The sequence below is a fragment of the Mya arenaria genome, chromosome 3 (genome assembly GCF_026914265.1).
Source record: "Mya arenaria isolate MELC-2E11 chromosome 3, ASM2691426v1".
In the NCBI taxonomy this organism is placed as follows: Eukaryota; Metazoa; Mollusca; class Bivalvia; order Myida; family Myidae; genus Mya; species Mya arenaria.
In genome coordinates this window covers 10,754,094-10,775,354 of record NC_069124.1, presented here as the reverse complement: position 1 = coordinate 10,775,354, position 21,261 = coordinate 10,754,094, and the positions used below count along the sequence as shown (strand labels likewise).

Here is a 21,261-nt window from a genome sequence, read left to right as displayed (position 1 = left end):
TAAATAAGGATAAGACTAAAGTTGTTGTATTTAGGAAAGGCGATAGACTACCTCAAAATTTGAAATTCCATTATGGAGACTCAGAAATAGATGTTGTATCAAGATATTGTTATTTAGGTATTGTTTTCACATCTGGGGGCTCTTTTATGGAATGTTATAAAACACTATCAGGTCAGGCAAATAAGGCTATTTTTAAACTAAAAAGGTATCTTCAGAGTTTTGCCAACATATCAACTGAACATGTGTTAGATCTATTTGATAAATTAGTTAAGCTAATCTTATTTTATGGTTGTGAGGTCTGGGGATTTTCCAGTGACAACAATATAGAAAGAATTCATACACTATTTTGTAAGAACTTATTAGGGGTTAAAACTTCGACACAAAATGATTTCGTATATGGTGAATTAGGAAGAATACATTTGTTTTCTATGCGATTGACGTACATTTTAAAATACTGGTTCAAAATAGTAGATTGCTGTGACAGAAAGTATTCAAAGGTTATGTATAAAACGATGTTAAATGAAATTGAAAATAACCCAAGAAAAATTAATTGGGCAGTAAATGTTAAAAATATGTTGTGCAATTATGGTTTTCATGAAGTCTGGATTGCCCAAGGGGTGGGGAACACAAAAACATTTATCAGTATTTTTCAGCGTCGAGTAAAGGATATCTTTATCCAAAATTGGTACAGCAGACTAGAAAACTTAATTAGAGCGTCGTTCTATAAAGTGTTTGCAAATTTTGAGTTTCAGTCATATTTGAAGAATGTAAACATTAATAAATATAAAATAGCATTAACTAAATTACGATTATCATCACACCGGCTCTCGGTTGAGACTGGAAGATGGACAAATATTTCTAGAAATGATCGCTTATGTAGAGCATGCAATAAGTTAGAAGATGAGTACCACCTGTTATTTGAATGTCTTTTGTACAACGACATACGATGTAAATACATTAAGAAATATTATAGGGAGAGACCGAGCATGTATAAGGCAGTTTTGTTGCTAAAGTCTGAAAATGCAAACATCTTAAAAAATTTAGCTGTATATATATTTAATGCATATGAAATAAGGAAAACGTATGTTCACGTAAAGATTTCTAATGAGTAGAAACTATGTGTGCTTTCAGCTGTATAACATTTTCTTTGAAATCACAATGCATTTTATTTGGTAAGCAAAACAATACTAAGATCGACATATTACCCTGTAAACCCTCCTAATATTTCGTTTTCGCTCTTTTAGTGGGGGTGGGAATGGGACATATTCATTTAAGTTAGACACGTTTGTACTTCTAAGAATATAACGCACAAGTAGTATCTTTTGTAAAATAATTAAACTTCAATTTTAATACATATCATATGCATGTTGTATAATTGTATTTTGTAGACACTGTTGTTAATACTATGACATAAATATAATATTTCATAGTTAAGATAATTTATGTATTTAAGATATGTATATCAAACTGTACAGCTGCTATTTATTTGATACAATTATACTTGTTTACTTGTTCGCTATTTGAATTTTGAATTTTTATACGTAAGCTATTGTATTCGATAAATTTGATCACGGGTCATGTTGGCCTATTTCAAATGTATATTGTGTGTTATATTTCCTTGAATAAAATTTCTTCTTCTTCTTCTATGAAACATATATATTGGTTTGGTTTTATACTTATAGCATGTGCTGATGTAAAGTATGTGAATCAAATTATATGTGTCAGTATGCAAGTAACTATCTACCTATTGTGTCAACATGTGCTAATAGCTGATGAAAGCTGCGCGGTATCTGATTTTAGTAAAGCTGTGAACATCATTATGTCTCATTAAAAATACATTTAATATGTTCTTATACTGTCCCAATCTTTAAGTATTGAATAGACTCTTGTCAAACTCCAAGTTGTGTTGTCATAAGCAGGGGCGGATCCAGGAATTAACGTTAGAGGGGGCGTAACTTAGGGGCGCAACCTTTTGACATGCACCCCTCCCTCTGAACCGAAAGTGTATGGCATAAACTGTTTGCATATGGATTGGGAGTTAAGCAATCAAGAAAAATTAACAATTTGTAGTTGGAAATGATGCATTATGGGCGTATTTTATTATTTTTTATCTCCTAAATTGACATAAAAAGTAAACTTTGACGATTTTAGAGGGGGCGCGCGCCGGATGCGCCCCCCTCTAAATCCGCTAGTGATAAGATTGTCCTAAATTGAATGTTTCTTGAAACTATTGAGGCATCCTAGATCTGCATCTGTTTGAAAAATTTGGGGCAATTTTATTTATGGTGGGGGATGTTGTGAACATGGGCAGTCTGGGGTTGCTCTCCGTTGACGTGAATTTCTTCTTTTTTTCGAAGAGAATAACAACCTAACTATACAAACAATAAATGTTCACTTTTCTTATCAACAGGAGTGTGTGATACATAGAGGATCTCAAATGAGTTTTTATTTTACCTTACCAGGTGAACATATCCTCCCCAAACACCAACTTTTTTTTCGAACACCGTCATTTTATTCCGCATCACACATTTCTGTCACTTAAAATTTGGAAAACACAAAACACGTTGGACACCCTGTCATAGTGCGAAGAATTTACATTGTGTGTTATTAGGATGCTTCATCCGAAGGAAAGAACATAGCCCGACATAAAAACATTTTATTGACAATAAAAAACATATCTCATATCTCAATTATCAACCGATTTTTAAAAGGTTTCATTTAAAAACAACACAAATGCATGTTTCAATCCATTTAAATCAAGCAAATCAATAATAAGAGCAATGTCATAACTACGTGACGTCATTAGTAATCACGTGAGTGTGTACATGTCATTTGGCGGTTTTCAGCACGGATATTTGTTATTTTGCTGGATGTGTACAAGGACATTACCTGCGTGAATTGTAGCAACATAAATGTAGTAAATTCCACCAGAAAGGTGGGGCTTGATCAGTGACTGTGACAGTGTGTGAACTTAAGCATTGCTGGCGAACTAGCTAGAATGAGCATTTTGCAAGGAGGTAGACGGGGTATTTTCACTGGAGTACAGGATGCTGGACATTTCGTTATGTTGGTTTGGATTTATGTGGCTGTTTATAGATGCAATGTTCTTGTATATCGATGTTTGCATAATGTCATTCGCAGGAAGATTGTTGTCATTCAACTTCTGGACGAGGTATTTTCTGGCGCTGTGATCAAGGAGATGTTTGTTTGGATTAATCCCCGCCGTCTTCACCATTTGTTTCATCGTGGAGCTGAGTTTTTTGACACCGACATGATTCTTTTTGAAACATCGTTTTTAATGTGTGTTTACATTTTTTGCATAGTTATTATACTACATGCAGTTATATATAAAAAAATATTGCATGGGGTTATATCACTCCTGCGCCGTAAGTTATGTTATAAATTTTATATAAATGATTAAATTTCAAGACACTTCGTCCCTAATCACTTGTCCGGCATTGTTAACATATGCGGGAATCCGCGGAAGGGCCGCTGCAACCAGGGTCCAGTTCATAACCAATTGTCGTTTGTCCTCACCGCTCCCTCGCCGCTCACCCGTCGAGTGAAGTCCATCTTCGAACCAGTTAAACGCCAACCCTTTGTGATCTTAACAAAAATGAAACAAATGAAGATCAGCAAGCTGAAATCAATGAAAGTTACAAAATAAATCAAACAAACAAAGTCTAGTTTGTCTGTGTTTTTTGCTTGTGGTATGCTATTGGCAGTAAGTGTTTTACACAGTTTGCATGTTAAGACAAAAAAGGAGCGAAATTGCATGAATGTTGATTTGTGAACTTTAAAGCCGCACTCTCACAGATTCACCGTTTTAACAACTTTTTTTTTGTCCTTGAATGAGCAAATTCTTGCGCAAATATCTGCAAACCAGTGATAAAAAACTGCTGACAAAAGATAAGATCGCACACTTTCACATTTCAGTTCGAAAAATAATGTTTTATGGCTTAAAGCGTTACTATCAGTTTAAGAAAATTGCATTAAACATCATTTTTTTAACTGAAATATGAAAATCTGCGATCTGATATTTTGTCAGCAGTCTGTTATTACTGGTTTCCATGATTTTCGCATAAATTGGCTCGTTCCAAGTCAAACAATAAAAAGTTGTCAAAACGTTCAATCTGTGGGAGTGCAGCTTTGAAGTGTTTTGAATTAAAACACACACACGCACGCACGCACGCACGCACGCACGCGCGCGCACGCACACACACACACACACACACAAACATTTGCAATAATTTCTGACACTGTAAGTTGTGTGTTGTACCTGCTCCATTATCATCGTGAATATTATGACTCGATTATCCACTGTGATGTAATTTTTTCTTTATTTTGAAACAATACTGTATTACTAATTTAGTACCTTTAAAGTTCGGATATAACGTGTACTGGTTGTGTTTCCAGGTGTAATACAGATATTCCATCTCCCACATCGTGTCCGTCCTTCCACTCACCTCGAACTGCTGGTACCATATGGACGATTTGTGTTTGGGAACTAGAGGTACTTTCGTCCCCAAAGTCAAACATTCTGCTAGCCATTCTGGAATTAAATTTGAGCAGTTGTATCTCCAATAATACGAGTTGATGTGTATGCTTTTTATAGTATTGTTATTTTCCGCCATAAGTTAGGTATGATAGGACATCATTCCCCGGACTTCGCTAACTATATCTATGTTAAGTTTGATGGGAACTCGTTCTCCGCACTATACAAACTCTATTTGTGTAAGGTATGATAGGTTCTTATTCTCCGGACTGTGTAAACTCAATCTGTGTAGGCATGATGGGTACTTCTTCTCCGGACTGTGTAAACTCAATCTGTGTTAGGCATGATGGGGTTTTATTCTCCGGACTGTGTAAACTCAATCTGTGTAGGCATGATGGGTACTTATTCTCCGGACTGTGTAAACTCAATCTGTGTTAGGCATGATGGGTACTTATTCTCCGGACTGTGTAAACTCAATCTGTGTTAGGTATGATGGGTACTTCTTCTCCTGACTGTGTAAACTCAATCTGTGTTAGGCATGATGGGTAATTATTCTCCGGACTGTGTGAACTCACTCTGTGTTAGGTATGATGGGTACTTCTTCTCCGGACTGTGTAAACTCAATCTGTGTTAGGCATGATGGGTACTTATTCTCCGGACTGTGTGAACTCAATCTGTGTTAGGCATGATGGGGTTTTATTCTCCGGACTGTGTAAACTCAATCTGTGTAGGCATGATGGGTACTTCTTCTCCGGACTGTGTAAACTCAATATGTGTTAGGCATGATGTGTACTTATTCTCCGGACTGTGTAATCTCAATCTGTGAAGGCATGATGGGTACTTATTCTTCGGACTGTGTAAACTCAATCTGTGTTAGGCATGATGGGTACTTATTCTTCGGACAGTGTAAACTCAATCTGTGTTAGGTATGATGGGTACTTATTCTTCGGACTGTGTAAACTCAATCTGTGTTAGGCATGATGGGTACTTATTCTTCGGACTGTGTAAACTCAATCTGTGTTAGGCATGATGGGTACTTATTCTTCGGACTGTGTAAACTCAATCTGTGTTAGGCATGATGGGTACTTATTCTTCGGACTGTGTAAACTCAATCTGTGTTAGGCATGATGGGTACTTATTCTTCGGACTGTGTAAACTCAATCTGTGTTAAGTATGATGGGTACTTATCCTCAGGACTGTGTAAATCCTATCTGTGTTAGGTGTAATGGAAACTTATTCTCCGGACTGTGTAAACTCTTTCTGTTTTAGGTATGATGGGAACTTATTCATCGGACTGTGTTAACTCTGCATGTCTTATTCAATTAAATGATAAGACTGTTTTGACTGACGCTTCTGCCTCATTTATAAAAGACTGTCTGTAATGTTTTCGATTTTACTTCCCGAAGTATATTATACAGCACTTATACACTTTTATTATCATATTACATTTTCATTGTTTTTTCCTCCTAGCCTGTACAATGATACTTTCACTAAAATACTAAATGAAGACATAATTTTCAACCATGTTAGGGCGAGTTATGTCTGGTAGTTGTCTTTAAATGACTTTATTATACCTCTTAAACGCCATCAGCTTCGGCTTGATTTCTTCGTTTAAAGGTAATGTTGGCATCCTGTCGTTTAGTATTTGAAATTAATTTAACAGTCTATATGTTAAGTTTTGCGCTAGTCTTTTCAAGTTGATGCGTGCTTTGATAAGGCGTATATATTTTAATTTAAGTGTTATTGATATATAATGGGAGAAGTGTGAGGTTATGGCCATACTAACAAGTTTTAGCCCCCAGCAGATGCGAGCTTCAGTGAACTCTTGTTTCACAGACCGTTCCAAATCGGTAATCCCATCATTTAACGGTAAGGCCATTTTGATGAGGGTATTGTTCGTTTGTGGTGATTATATTTGTGTATGTGGTGTACGTTTGTTTTTAGTGTTTTTATTTGTGTATACGATGCTGATATGTTTGTGTCTATAGTTCATGGTCGTTTGTATGTTTGTGTCTATAGTTAATGGTCGTTTGTATGTTTGTGTCTACGATGTTAATATGTTTGTGTATACGATGCTGATATGTTTGTGTATACGATGCTGATATGTTTTTGTATACGATGCTGATATGTTTGTGTATACGATGTTGATATGTGTGTGTCTACGATGCTGATATGTTTGTGTCTACGATGCTGATATGTTTGTGTATACGATTCTGATATGTTTGTGTATACGATTCTGATATGTTTGTGTATACGATGCTTATATGTTTGTGTAAACGATGCTGATATGTGTGTGTATACGATGCTGATATGTGTGTGTCTACGATGCTGATATGTTTGTGTAAACGATGCTGATATGTTTGTGTATACGATGATGATATGTTTGTGTATACGATGCTGATATGTTTGTGTATACGATGCTGATATGTTTGTGTATACGATGCTGATTTGTTTGTGTATACGATGCTGATATGCTTGTGTATACGATGCTGATATGTTTGTGCATACGATGCTGATATGTTTGTGTATACGATGCTGATATGTTTGTGTATACGATGCTGATATGTTTGTGCATACGATGTTGATATGTTTGTGTATACGATGCTGATATGTTTGTGCATACGATGTTGATATGTGTGTGTCTATAGTTCATGGTCGTTTGGACCCTTGTCGTGTGCCCCTTAGCAGGGAATATATATTTGTTCAACTACTGGGCTTTCCCCTGTTTTATTCATCATTTTATTATTCACGGCCTCTAAACACCAGCTCCACCACTTTACGGTGGTGCAAAGAAAAAGAGCTGTCGACACTTCCGTGGTGGAGCTGTGCACTATGTTTACATGAACAAACGGGAGTATGATTTATATTTTATTTGATAATTTCATTTAACGGACATATTTCGAAAATCGGAGAATGTGGTACCGTGTAAGAACACTTCTACCTTAGGCTGGTTACTTTTTCGTTTCAATACTGTGCAAACTGTGGTGCCAGGAGCTTTTCTCCCGAATCGGTCTTGTGCATATTTTGAGATCTGATTGCCTAGCAAGTACATTTCGGTGCTTACACACACCGTAAGAACAATCTCACGCATGCAAACATAACTATTATGTAAAGTACCTATGCCGGAACACAACAAAACTGATAAGCACTTCTTAAAAAGGAAAAATGCACATATTTATAAAAGTGGTGGCGCTGTTGCCCTAGTGGTGGCGCTGTCGAGTAGTGGTGGCGCTATCGAGTATGTTTTGCGCTTGAAGTAATATTGAAATTTAACGCTTTTGGAATGAATACAAAAGTTGCTATGTTTATCATTCATTGAGCATACTACTTGCGGAAACAAAACTCTTCGCGAACTACCTTAACCTTATTGAAAACTATTTCGAAAACAAACGGCTAGGTGCTTTTAATTTTAACCATAGAACTATAAGTATCTATCATGTGTTTCCGGTACGGATAGAAAAATCCCACCCGAGTGCACGCGCATAAGCCGGTAACGAGGCTTGCCGACTTACCGGCCACGCAGCGTGACCGAAGGGTGGAATTTTCGATCCGGACCGGAAAAACATGATTGATATTTTTTCTTGCATATCTTAAATTAGCAATTTGTGGAAGAATTGACGTAGAAAACGCACTTTTGTACATTTTACCAAAAAGCGCGTGAAACGTTATTTACTGACGTCATAAAGCGCAGTAATTTTAAATAACTATTGATGTCAAATAGTAACTATTTAAATCGCGTTTTTACGATGATTCATTATCTATTTTAATTAATTACATACTAATATATATGATTGCGCTTTATTGAAATGAAATAATGTACTTTTCATAAACCATACGATAAAAGAAATAAGAAGTAGCGCGTTGTTGCGCGTAACTCATCTTACATGGTGGTGTATGATGCGTTTTTACAGCACTGGTCAAATGACCGGAAACCCACGTCCAGTATGCAAAAATACCTCTCTCATAACCGGACACACATGATAGATACTTATAGTTCTATGGTTACAGCACCTAGCCGTTTTCGAAATAGTTTTCAGTAAGGATAAGGTCGTTCGCGAAGAGTTTTGTTTCCACAAGTAGTATGCATAACCAGCATTACAAACAATGATAAACATAGCAACTTTTGTATTCAATCCAAAAGCGTCAACTTTTTATATTACTTCAAGCGCAAAACATACTCGATAGCGCCACCACTACTCGACAGCGCCACCACTAGGGCAACAGCGCCACCACTTTTATAAATATGTGCATTTTTCCTTTTTAAGAAGTGCTTATCAGTTTTGTTGTGTTCCGGCATAGGTACTTTACATAACAGTTATGTTTGCATGCGTGAGATTGTTCTTACGGTGTGTGTAAGCACCGAAATGTACTTGCTAGACAATCAGATCTCAAAATATGCACAAGACCGATTCGGGAGAAAAGCTCCTGGCACCACAGTTTGCACAGTATTGAAACGAAAAAGTAACCAGCCTACGGTAGAAGTGTTCTTACACGGTACCACATTCTCCGATTTTCGAAATATGTCCGTTAAATGAAATTATCAAATAAAATATAAATCATACTCCCGTTTGTTCATGTACACATAGGGCACAGCTCCACCACGGAAGTGTCAACAGCTCATTTTCTTTGCACCACCGTAAAGTGGTGGAGCTGGCGTTTAGAGGCCGTGTTATTAAGACTATGAAAAATTTACTCTGTCGTTATGTAAACTTTACATATAGAGGCAAATAAAGACAAAATAGATAAAGAAATATGCTATAAAGCTAATATGATTATAACTCCATAATGAATGTAACATATTTGGCTGATGAAACCCAATAAAACATTCAACAAAATTCATGATGATTTGTGAAGCTAAATAATTACGAATCTTCTTTAGAAATTGTTTAATATTGCGCTTTTACCTTGGCAAACACGACAAAGTATAAATATATAAAGGGAAATGTTATACAGCTATTTATTAAAACATCTGTGATAATATTTCCGATATAAATCAATATGGCAACATTATTGTTATTCGCTTGCTTTTCCGATTTGTCTTTCGTATCTTCTTACTTGAATCGTTAGAGAAAACAGAATACCATTCTATGTTATATAAAGAAAAGTCAAACGTGGCGCATAAAACGACGTGTTCACAAAGATAATGAAAGTATCTATTATATTGAAAACAAAACGGTCGATTTTGCATACTTATTTTTTTGTGAATTTCGAATTTAAGATCAAGGGTAAAATACTTCTGTTCTGTTCTGTCCTAATAAAACAAAATTCGCGACGCAATATTCTTTAAACAACCACATGAAATATACCTTTGAATGGCTTCCACTGGCGGAAATTCGGTGCAAAACCTGACGTCCCAAGTGTGGGATAGAGGAATACTTTGTGTTTAGGGTCTATGTCCAGTTGTCCTCCCGCCGAAGGGTCGTGTTTGATACTTTGACCTTGCAAGGTAAACCCACTGACATCTGATCTATTACCGTAAAGGTCAAACATGAGTCGCAGATATTTGTAAAAGTATGGTGACACAGTCAGGTCATCTTCTAAAATCACTGCAATTTCCTTGTCCTTGGGTTTCCAGGTCTGAAATACAAGATAAGATTATTTTGGAAGGTCATAGACCACTAAATTTATTTCCTTTATATTCTATAGTGAACTGGCCGATTTGTCCACGAAACAAGACTTATTTCTAGTGTTTCATGACCTTTAACATCATATATGGTATGAAACTTTCACTTGGGTTCTGAAAAGAATAACCCTACACACGTTTTTTTTAAATTCGATTCAGTTACGCAATCGAGTAACGAGTACATTTAAAAATGGGGATAAAGTAGATCCAGAATGATCAGCAATACTTTATTTTAATAACAAACCATTCAGCTTCAAAAAGATGACAAGTAGCTAATGATCTCATATGGTATAACAATGCTTTGACTCACCGTCATGAGTAAATGAAAAGAAAAAATATATGCAACACTGGATAGTCACTTCCAAATGGTGTTTTTTGCCCTAGATGTAAATCAACAATTAAATATTCCACGCAAAAATGTCCACAAACAAATGCATTTTTTTCTAATCGCATTCGATGTACCACAGTGCATAATAAAGATTATATTGATGCATATCAAGTAAAATTAAATCATTATCGGCGGATCCATGGTTTGGTGGTAAGATAATATACTGTCAATCCAGAGGTTGCATGTTCGACCATCCGACCAAGTATTGTAAGGCTATTCTCATCTGATTGTAATGGGCATTTTTACCAGTGTCTTCAAGCTGTCGTAACTAACGAGATATCGTTAAATACACTGTAACTTATGATCATTATATTTTACTCGAAACTGTCACAGTTTAATATTCTTCGTTTGAAATACAGACATTAAGCCAGTAATGCAAAAACGTTATTGGACATAGACGGGAAACCGTCGTTTTGGCCCCGAAACTTCTATGAATGTCTACATTCCCAATTGAATTCGCTACAAACAATTGCAGATAACTCAATAAAGATTTGAATTTGAGATTTTAGTTGCACTTTACTGTTTGGCGTCGTTCATAATGAACAAAAGCAGTTGTTTCTAATAATAAATCTGTGAACATCTTAAACATGTAAATTGTCTGTCATTAACCAATAGTCGTAGAATACTGTTTTATCAAACATATATCCGTTGTACACTTTATTTTACAAAATAAAAACAAGAGTTATTGTGTTTATTTACCCTTTAACACGACAAGTCGTTATAATACCATGAGAATCCAATACTATTGTATTATCCATTAACTATAGAAATGATTGATAAAGACTGCTAAGACAGACTCTTGATGTTTGTCAAAACTCCAGCAAACTGCTAGACATTTTTATACCATGAACACACAAAACAGACTCTAAATTGTCGACCAAACTCCAATAATTCAACAGACATTCTAATACTATGAACATAACAGACTTTTAAATTTTATCCGAGACATGGCTTGTTCAAAAAGCAGAAGCATTTATTCTTGGCATAAAAAACAACAACATTCTTATCGAATGGAATCCATTGCATGCTCTTTTTTGCGACTGAATATTCCATGCAAGCGGTGAATGATATGTACTTAGTCCAATCCAATTGGTAATATTTACACCTCAACTTCCATTCCTTAAATGAACTGCCTTTTGGCAATTGCGTTCATCAATCGATGAACGCAACATCTTCGGATATGTTCGGATCGCAATTCATTGCATAACAATATACATGAAAGCTATTGATCTTGTTATTGGTTGTATTGTGTCTGCAGGTCCCGTAAAATATAGATCAACATTTTTAAAAGTGTGAGTTTATTATATTTTAAATATATTGGTACCAGAAGGGTTTCAATTTTACGTTTTCAAGTGATTTCAAGTGGTTGATCTTTTCCCGCGTTATTGTGACGTCATTTGAAAAGAATGTTTCCGGTTATAGTCGGGTCGTTCTATTTACAGAATAGGTAAGAACGGATTACTGAAAGGTTTTCTTAAATGAAATGAAGTATTTTTTTAACAATTCTTGAATGAAATAATGAACTATTGGTGTAAATATAAGGAATGAATTGCGGGGTTGATGTCATTATCGGGGATATGAACGCAATTGGGTTGGTCAAAGTACGCATGGAGTCCTTCGGACTCCACACACATTGACCAACCCAATTGCGTTCATACCCCGATAATGACATCAACCCCGCAATTCATTCCTTAAATATACGAAACAAAAAGTCCAATAAGTAGCCAAGAAATTATACTTGGTATTCATCATAACAACATTACATATTAATATGCGGTATTCCAAGAAGTACTCCCAGGGTACGGGCATCATATTAAATCCGTAGAGCATAAACAAAACAAGCTTTAATGGTGACCCATGAACAGTCAGAAACTTCAATAAAACCTTTAATGGAAGCAATACAATTATCGCAGGCAGGTGTAAGTATTTCGGTTGGTCAAGTGGCAAAACTCGAAATAAATTAAACAAAAAGTTATGGATCTTGCTGCATGTGTTCAAACTGGCAAGTTATATGTTCATGTTAATATTAACTTTGTTTTTAGGATTGGCAAATTTGTACTAAAGTTTATTCGACGCCGTTAATTGCACGGAAATGTGTACTTACTTGTGAAGTAGTTGAAATAATTGTTAAAATATATGAACATGGCTTTTGAAAAAGAAAAGTAATGAAAGCCTTAAAAAGCGTGTAAAGGCCAGCGTTAAGAATCAGTCTACTGATCGACAGTACTTAGGACAGAGTTTAGTACAGAGAATGTTACAATTTTCCAAAACAAAACATAATAGCATTGTTAAAGTCAATGTTGTCATGTGCACTGTAGAATTTGCAACAACTCATCATCATCATCATCATCATCATCATCATCATCATCATCATCATCATCATCACCACCACCACCAACAACAACAACAACACCACCAACACCACCATCATCATCATCATCATCATCATCATCATCAAGTTCACACTTTACGAGAGACTGACATCAAATAAGCACGCTAACAAAGGAATGGCACTATGCCGTTCTTTCTCTTATCGTTTATATGTTTGACATAAACTGGCATAGAGCCGGGCATAAATTGTATGCCATAATAAATACTTAAATAAAACCTTACGTGGAGCCATTGTCCTGTTAATCCCACGTGTGTTGGATGTAAATGAATATCACAAAATCCTGCATCAAAATAAAACTTAGACAAGATGTCCACAGTTTGTATGGAATATTGTTCAGAGTTGAAGCGATCAATCCACACTTCTAACACAACCGCACTTCCTCCATAGTCAGCCTTGTTCAGTGACTCCAAAAGTCTCATCAAAGCATTACTTCTATTGTAAGTTATGACTATTATTCTTAAATCTGCATTATTTCTCGTCTTAGTGACAATTTGACATTTATAACTGAAGATAGAACTATGCATGTTTTTCAAAAACCTTCTTATTCTTGTTTGTAAGCCAACTTCCGTACCGCCAGTATAATCCTTATATACATTTGAAGTATATTTGGTCTCAAACAATAAAGTCACACACACAACCGCAAGGGAGAAAACAAGCCAAGGTAAACTCCTTTTTACAATTGTTACAATATGTTTGAATAAACGCATTATCACTTTCGACCGAACACGACAGCTGTGGCAGTGGCAATGAGTAAGTAATACGATGAATTATCGACATGTTATTAGTTAAATTTATAGCGAAAATTACCCAGCATAATCAGTGTGTATATACCACGTGATAAATTGCGTCATAAATGCTACGTCGGAAGGCAATATTTTGATTTGAAAAAAGACTTTAAACAAAGATAACTTCACTATTTCTTTACCATTTTAAATGAAACATAGCGAAGTCTACGCCGCTTACGGAGCCCCAACTTCGGTCTTTCATCAGAATTTGATTGCGAGTTTAGCTTCTTGAAACACTTCGACAAACTTTTTCACAATACGGCCGTCTGACGGAGCACTGTCAAAACATTATTTTGAAAACAGGTTTGTCGAAGTGTTTGATGAAACTAATGACCTCATCAAATTTCGGAAATAATACAAATGCGGGGCTCTTTAAGCGGCATAGACTGCCCTTTGTTTCATTTAAAATAGTATTGTAAATGAAAAGTTATCTTTGATTTAAGTCTCCATTTTAAGCAAATTTTTGCCTTCCGACGTAGCATATATGACGTTATTTATCACGTGGTATACACACACTGATAATGATATTATAAACATAAAAAAACTCAGTTCGCGATCTTACCCGATTACATTTTGTCTTTGTATATCCTCCTTCACGCTTGATGCACAACAGGAACGCATTTAATGCATTTGAATTTATTGATAACTAAATGTTGCTTTTGGTTAAATCATTAAAGTCCAATGAATTGCTATTACTATTATTATCATTATTGTTATTGTTATTATTATCATTATTGTTATTGTTATTATTATCATTATTATTATTATTATTATTATTATTATTATTATTATTATTATTATTATTATTATTATCATTATTATTATTATTATTATTATTATTATTATTATTATTATTATTATTATTATCATTATCATTATTATTATTATTATTATTATTATCATTATTATTATTATTATTATTATTATTATTATTATTATTATTATTATTAGTAGTAGTAGTAGTAGTAGTAGTAGTAGTAGTAGTAGTAGTAGTATCATTATTATTATTATTATTATTATTATTAAAAAATGCAAACATTAACTGTTAAACTACATTGTGTCCCTTGAAGGAGTCATTAGACTTTTTTGAATATTCTAGTTTTACGTTAAGACAAAAAATATTTAAACATATACAGAACAAATATTACAGAGAACACTTTGTGCTATTGAACGATAGCAAATTACTTTATTCCATGCCCGATTACAGTTGAAATAAAGAACCACAATACAAACTGTGTCATTGATTTTACATATTGTTAATCGGCAAGCAATACCCGTTGAATGATACCAACATTAATATGGGACCACCAATGATCTAAACGTTTAATTCAATTTAATTTTATTTATTTCCACCAGCTGATAATTATCAAACAGTGAACACAAACTGCAAAGAAAAAACACACAACATACGTGTAAAGAAACAAATACAATCAAGCAGTAATAAGTAATTAAGCATAATGGTTTAAAACCTAACGCTATGCTATTTCTATTCAGATTTAACTAAATGTATCGTTTTATAACTAAATTCCTGCTAGTAAATATACACCGATCATGGATTCGCGCATATCAGATCAACTCTCGCCCTAATAAGGAAACGTGTATATATTTTACAATAAAATGTTGTAGCCTATTGATAGTAATGCACCAGTCAATTGTAACCACGGCCCCCCAGGTCCGGGGGTATACCGGGGATAGCCGGGGAAATGGGCCGTGTTTTTACCTTTCAGGTGGTCTCGCAGTGCCGGGTAAATGCGGTGGTTGTGTCTTTGCGCAAAATATAGCGGGGAATTTGCCTTACTTAGGCTCCCTGGGGTGCGGGGGCATTTCGCGGGGATTTGACCATCAGTTCGTCCCCGCAGGGCGGATATTTTACCCGGGGTTGGCTGGACCGAAAGTCAAAGTCCCCGCTATTCCACAGACCTGGGCAGGCCGTGGTTACAATTGACTGGTACATAAATATGTCATGGTCATTTATGGTGTTCCAAAGTTCGCAGCCATATAAGGCTACCGGCATGATTATTTTCTTGTACCAATTTTTCGGCCGTAAGGATGCAAGCCTTGTGCTGGCATGAAAAAAAATGCATTTTTGGCTTTTTGACAACGTTCGTCAATACATTATGGCCTGCTCGTGACATGTTTCCGATATTGAATATAGAATAGCGATACATTTTTCTTTATGCTGAATATAAGAACGGATAAGAAAACAAAAAAGGTTAGAGTGACACTCATATTCAAAATCAATACATACACATGAATAACAAACATTTTGAGTGATAAACCTTTAGCTACTTACTAAATAATGCATTTATGGAAAATATTAATTGCTGATAACAAGATTGTAACCGTGTATTAAATAGCTGAATATGCAAAAATATTGGTGAGTGCTAAAAGATTTACCTTGTCTCATAAGGTAGAAAAATACCGTGTTTTCTGCACATTTCTTTCAAATTTAAGTCGGTAACCTTCATAAGAACAATTTATTCATCCTTTCTGGTATATTAAAAAAAATGTATTAATTGTGGTAAATCTTGTTTAGGATTAAAAGTGCATCTTAAAATATCAACCTCGACTTTATTATCAAAAGGCCACAATCTATCACATAGGTAGCAAAATCATGGTAACAAACACTCCTCCACAACCATCATCACGTCCACCATCACCACTGCCACTGAAGCGATTTTCAACATTTTTTCCATGAAGTCGATCAAGCGATCCAGCGGCCTAGCGGCCTAGCGGCGTGAAGTTAGCGGCCTAGCGGCTTAATATGATATCTTATTTCAAAGTACGAACACATGCCTTTTCTTCTTAAACAATGATATATTTGCTGTTTATATGCACCAATCATCAGTCTGAAGCGATTTTCAACATTTTTTCCAAGAAGTCGATCAAGCGATCTAGCGGCCTAGCGGCGTGAAGTAAGCGGCCTAGCGGACTAGCGGCCTAGCGGCCTAATATGGTATCTTATTTCAAAGTACGAATACATGTCTTTTCTTCTTAAACAATGATATATGAACTGTTTTTGTGCACAAACTGTAACTAACTTCACGCCACTAGGCCGCTAGGCCGCTGGATCGCTTGATCGACATGTTTTGATTGCATATAAACAGCAAATATATCAGTTTGTTAGCTGAGAAGGCATGTTTGCATGCTATAAAATAGAAAAATGTTTGATAAACATTTTTGATTTTTTTTTGAAAATCGCTTGAAATTGATATTTCGTGCACAAAAAGAGTTAATTTATCATTGTTTAGAAGAAAAAGCATATATTCATACTTTGAGATAAGATACCATATTAGGCCGCTAGGCCGCTAACTTCACGCCGCTAGGCCGCTAACTTCACGCCGCGGCCTCGCTAACTTCACGCCGCTAGGCCGCTAACTTCACGCCGCTAGGCCGCTAACTTCACGTGCCTAGCGGCGTGAAGTTAGCGGCCTGGCGGCCTAGCGGCCTAAAATGGTATCCAATTTCAAAGCATGTATACATGTATTTTCTTCTAAAACAATGACATATTAACTGTTTGAATGCACAAATTAACACTTTGAAGCTATTAGCGATAATCAACATATTTTTTCAAAAGCGTCGATTAAGCAGTCAGCTATTTCAAAGCATTAAACATGCCTGATCATCTAAAACAATGATATGTTTACTGTTTTATGCACAAATTATCACTTTGAAGCGTTTTTTTCAAAAAAGTCGATCGAGCACTTCAGCGGCCTAGCGGCGTGAAGTTAGTGGCCTGGCGGCCTAAAATGGTTTCCTATTTCAAAGCATGTTAACATGCATTTTTTTAGCGGCCTAGCGGCGTGAAGTTAGCGGCCTAGCGGCCTAGCGGCGTGAAGTTAGCGGCCTAGCGGCCTAACAGCGTGAACTTAGCGGCCTGGCTGCCTAGCGGCCTAGCGGCGTGGAGTTGGCGGCCTAGCGGCCTGGCGGCCTAATTATTTTTTTTCTATTTCCAAGCAATTGTTAATGCGTCTTTTTTTAAAACAATGATAAATCTTTTTTTTTATTCATATAATTACATAGCGGCCTTAAATTGTTATATATTCATAATATTTTTCTTTACCTTTTATTCTAAAACAATTTTAAATTAACTGTTTTATGCACAAATTATCACTCTGAAGCGTTTTTCAACTTTTTTTCAAAAAAGTCGATCAAGCACTTCAGCGACCTAGCGGCCTAAATTGAATCCTATTTCAAAGCATGTATACATGCATTTTCTTTTAAAACAATGACATTTTAACTGTTTTTTCTGGTTTTTTTTTTTCACACATTAACACATCGAAGCGATTATCAACATTTTCTTTTCAAAAACGTCGATAAAGCAGTCAGCTATTTCAAAGCATTAAACATGCCTGTTCTTCTAAACCAATGATGTATTTACTGTTTTTATGCACAAATTATCACTCTGAAGCGTTTTTCAACTTTTTTTCAAAAAGGTCGATCAAGCACTTCAGCGGCCTAGCGGCCTAGTGGCGTGAAGTTAGCGGCCTGGCGGCCTAGCGGCCTAAAATGGTTTCCTATTTCAAACCATGTATACATGCATTTTCTTCTAAAACAATGACATATTAACTGTTTGAATGCACAAATTAACACTTTGAAGCTATTAGCGATAATCAACATATTTTTTTCAAAAAAGTCGATCGAGCACTTCAGCGGCCTAACGGCCTAGCGGCGTGAAGTTAGCGGCCTAGCGGCCTGGCGGCCTTAAATGCTATCCTATTTCAAAGCATGTATACATGCATTTTTTTCTAAAACAGTGATATATTAACTGTTTTAAGCACACACTTTCACTCTGAGGCGATTATCAACCTTTTTTTCAAAAAGTCTATAAAGAAGTCAGCTATTTCAAATCATTTAACATGCCTCTCCTTCTAATTTTTTTATATACATTTTCTGTTTTATGCCCAAATTATCACTCTTAAGCAATTATAAACATTTTTTTCAAAAAGTCGATCGAGCACTTCAGCGGCCTAGCGGCGTGAAGTTAGCGGCCTGGCGGCCTAAAATGGTTTCCTATATCAAAGCATGTTCTTAAACAATGATATATTAACTGTTTTATGCACAAATTATCACTCTGAAGCGTTTTTCAACTTTTTTTCAAAAAATCGATCAAGCACTTCAGCGGCTTAGCGGCGTGAAGTTAGCGGCCTGGCGGCCTGGCGGCCTGGCGGCCTAAAATGCTATCCTATTTCAAAGCATGTATACATGCATTTTTTTCTATAACAATGATATATTAACTGTTTTATGCACAAATTATCACTCTGAAGCGTTTTCAACTTTTTTTTCCAAAAAGTCGATCAAGCACTTCAGCGGCCTAGCGGCCTAGCGGCGTGAAGTTAGCGGCCTAGCGGCCTGGCGGCCTAAAATGTTATCCTATTTCAAAGCATGTATACATGCATTTTTTTTCTAAAACAATGATATATTAACTGTTTTAAGCACACACTTTCACTCTGAGGCGATTATGATTATGAAAAATATTATGAATAGATAATAATTTAAGGCCGCTATGTAACTATATGAATAAAAAAAAATGATTTATCATTGTTTTAAAAAAAGACGCATTAACAATTGCTTGGAAGGAAATAGAAAAAAATAATTAGGCCGCCAGGCCGCTAGGCCGCCAACTTCACGCCGCTAGGCCTCTAGGCCGCCAGGCCGCTAAGTTCACGCTGTTAGGCCGCTAGACCGCTAACTCCACGCCGCTAGGCCGCTAACTTCACGTACATTTACAGAGGCAGTATTATTCAGATTATTGATGTACTCACATGTTATACAATTGATAAATAAATGTAGAAACACTAAGGTGTCTTTATTTATTACATACCGACAATAAAACACAACAATCTAAACGTCTGATAACTTTATTTCTGTAAACACGTGAAGTGTTTTCCAAAGAAAGTTATATGCGAACTTCAAATACCTTGTAATAATTAGATGACATGAAGTAACAATTTAATGAATAAGAATGGGCGTTGCAAGCGTGGCGAACAAGCCCTTCTTAGTCATTTAACATTACTTCAGGTCATCATACTGTCTCAGAATACTACTGCATTGGCTGACACATTGTCAACGTAAAATCTGATAATGTATGTTGTATTCTAATATTAAATAGAGCAAAATAGGTTTTCTGTCTGCTACATCTTACTCGACTCTTTTGTGCTAGTTTTGCATTTTTTTGAGTTATACAATGTTAATCCACACTTCGTTATGAACGATATGTGACACTCAACCTTCAAATTCAAAAGTGAATTAGCAAGGTCAGTTTGTACATATGAAAGGAGAATATTGATTTGTATTCGACATAAAAATTGCGTTAAAATCTTGATTATTGAATCCTTGTACTAAGTAATAGTTTATAAATATGTTGAATCTTAAATCTTGACCCGTTTTTTTTTTAATTTAACATATAATCCTTTTAAACTGAGTGGGTAAGTTTTTGTTCTGTAGTTTAAACGATTGTTTGTATAGTATATATGTTTATACACATATATAACACATAAATAACACATATATAGCACATATATAACACATATATAACACATATATAACACATATATAACACATATATAACACATATATAGCACTCATTGAAAGGTTGAAATAAATAAATATAGAAACAGTTAACGCCTAGCTCCGAAGTACACATTTCCGGTTCCGGTGGAAGACTGTCAGTAGCCTAATAAATCATTAAAAGTACGGATTTGATTTACGCATGCGCGGAATTTTTGGAATCCTTTAATATTACCAACGACGAAGGCATTTCGACGGACCCCTTCTTGTTTGTGACATCGGTATTTCCGCTCATTCAGATTACGGTCATTATACTTCCGGTTTACCAGGGATACGAGAACGGCACAGCTTCATCGACAAAGCATAACACGCAAGTTCTGGCCACTGTATGCGATTCGTTGAGAACTACAGTGCGTTTGGGTATAATCGCCGTTTTAACAACCTGGACGAGGAGCATAACACATGGTGAGTGTATAGTCTGTACTGGAATTTTTACGATAGTGAGAAAAAAATGAAACAAAATCACTTTTATGACAATAAGTCAGTCAATGGAATTACTGACAATTTATAGATATTTAATTAAAACAATTGTTTGAAGTCTGATAGCGGCTAGGATGCAATTGAATAGATGGCAACAAGAACCTAGTCTTAAAGGCCAAAAAATACCTAACCTTAACGGCACAAAAATCTTGACCAGATGGACACACGCACCGGGACTTGATGGCCAAAATAACATAGACTTGATTGCCAACATTACTAAATAGCCAGACTAAGAACCTAGACTAGATGATCACACGAACTTAAACTAGGTGGACAAACGAAACTAAACTACAAGGCCAAACGAACCTAAATAAGATGGCAAACCGAACGTAGACTAGATGGCCAATTGAACGTAGACTAGATGGCCAAACGAGCCTAGACTAGATGGCCAAACAAGCCTTGACTAGATGGTCAAACGAACCTTGATTTGATAGCTTAACGTTGTAGATGGTCTCACGAACCTAGACCAGATGGCCAACCGAACCTAGACAAGATGGCCAACCGAACCTAGATAAGATGACTAAACTT

At 35.8% G+C, this 21,261-nt stretch overlaps 1 protein-coding gene across 1 annotated transcript; it reads right to left on the bottom strand.

Moving 5' to 3' along the window:
* Nucleotides 1-2,684: 2,684 nt before the first annotated feature.
* On the bottom strand, nucleotides 2,685-13,622 carry LOC128229151 (uncharacterized). Its single transcript, XM_052940870.1, has 4 exons — nucleotides 13,120-13,622; nucleotides 9,802-10,072; nucleotides 4,376-4,552; nucleotides 2,685-3,606 (listed from the first exon to the last, which is right to left on the bottom strand). The coding sequence occupies exons 1-4, from the start codon at nucleotides 13,603-13,605 to the stop codon at nucleotides 3,425-3,427; spliced, it is 1,116 nt and encodes a 371-aa protein (XP_052796830.1). The 5' UTR covers nucleotides 13,606-13,622; the 3' UTR covers nucleotides 2,685-3,424.
* Between the last annotated feature and the right edge of the window lie 7,639 nt (nucleotides 13,623-21,261).

Bases quoted from the DNA above. Each gene is read 5' to 3' on its own strand.
- LOC128229151 (XM_052940870.1), bottom strand. From the start codon at position 13,605: ATGCGTTTATTCAAACATATTGTAACAATTGTAAAAAGGAGTTTACCT. The intron at 4,553-9,801 runs GTATATTTCATG...ATTTAATTCCAG, and splicing joins CCAGTGGAAGCCATTCAAAG to AATGGCTAGCAGAATGTTTG. The intron at 3,607-4,375 runs GTACTAAATTAG...ATTTTTGTTAAG, and splicing joins GTTATATCCGAACTTTAAAG to ATCACAAAGGGTTGGCGTTT.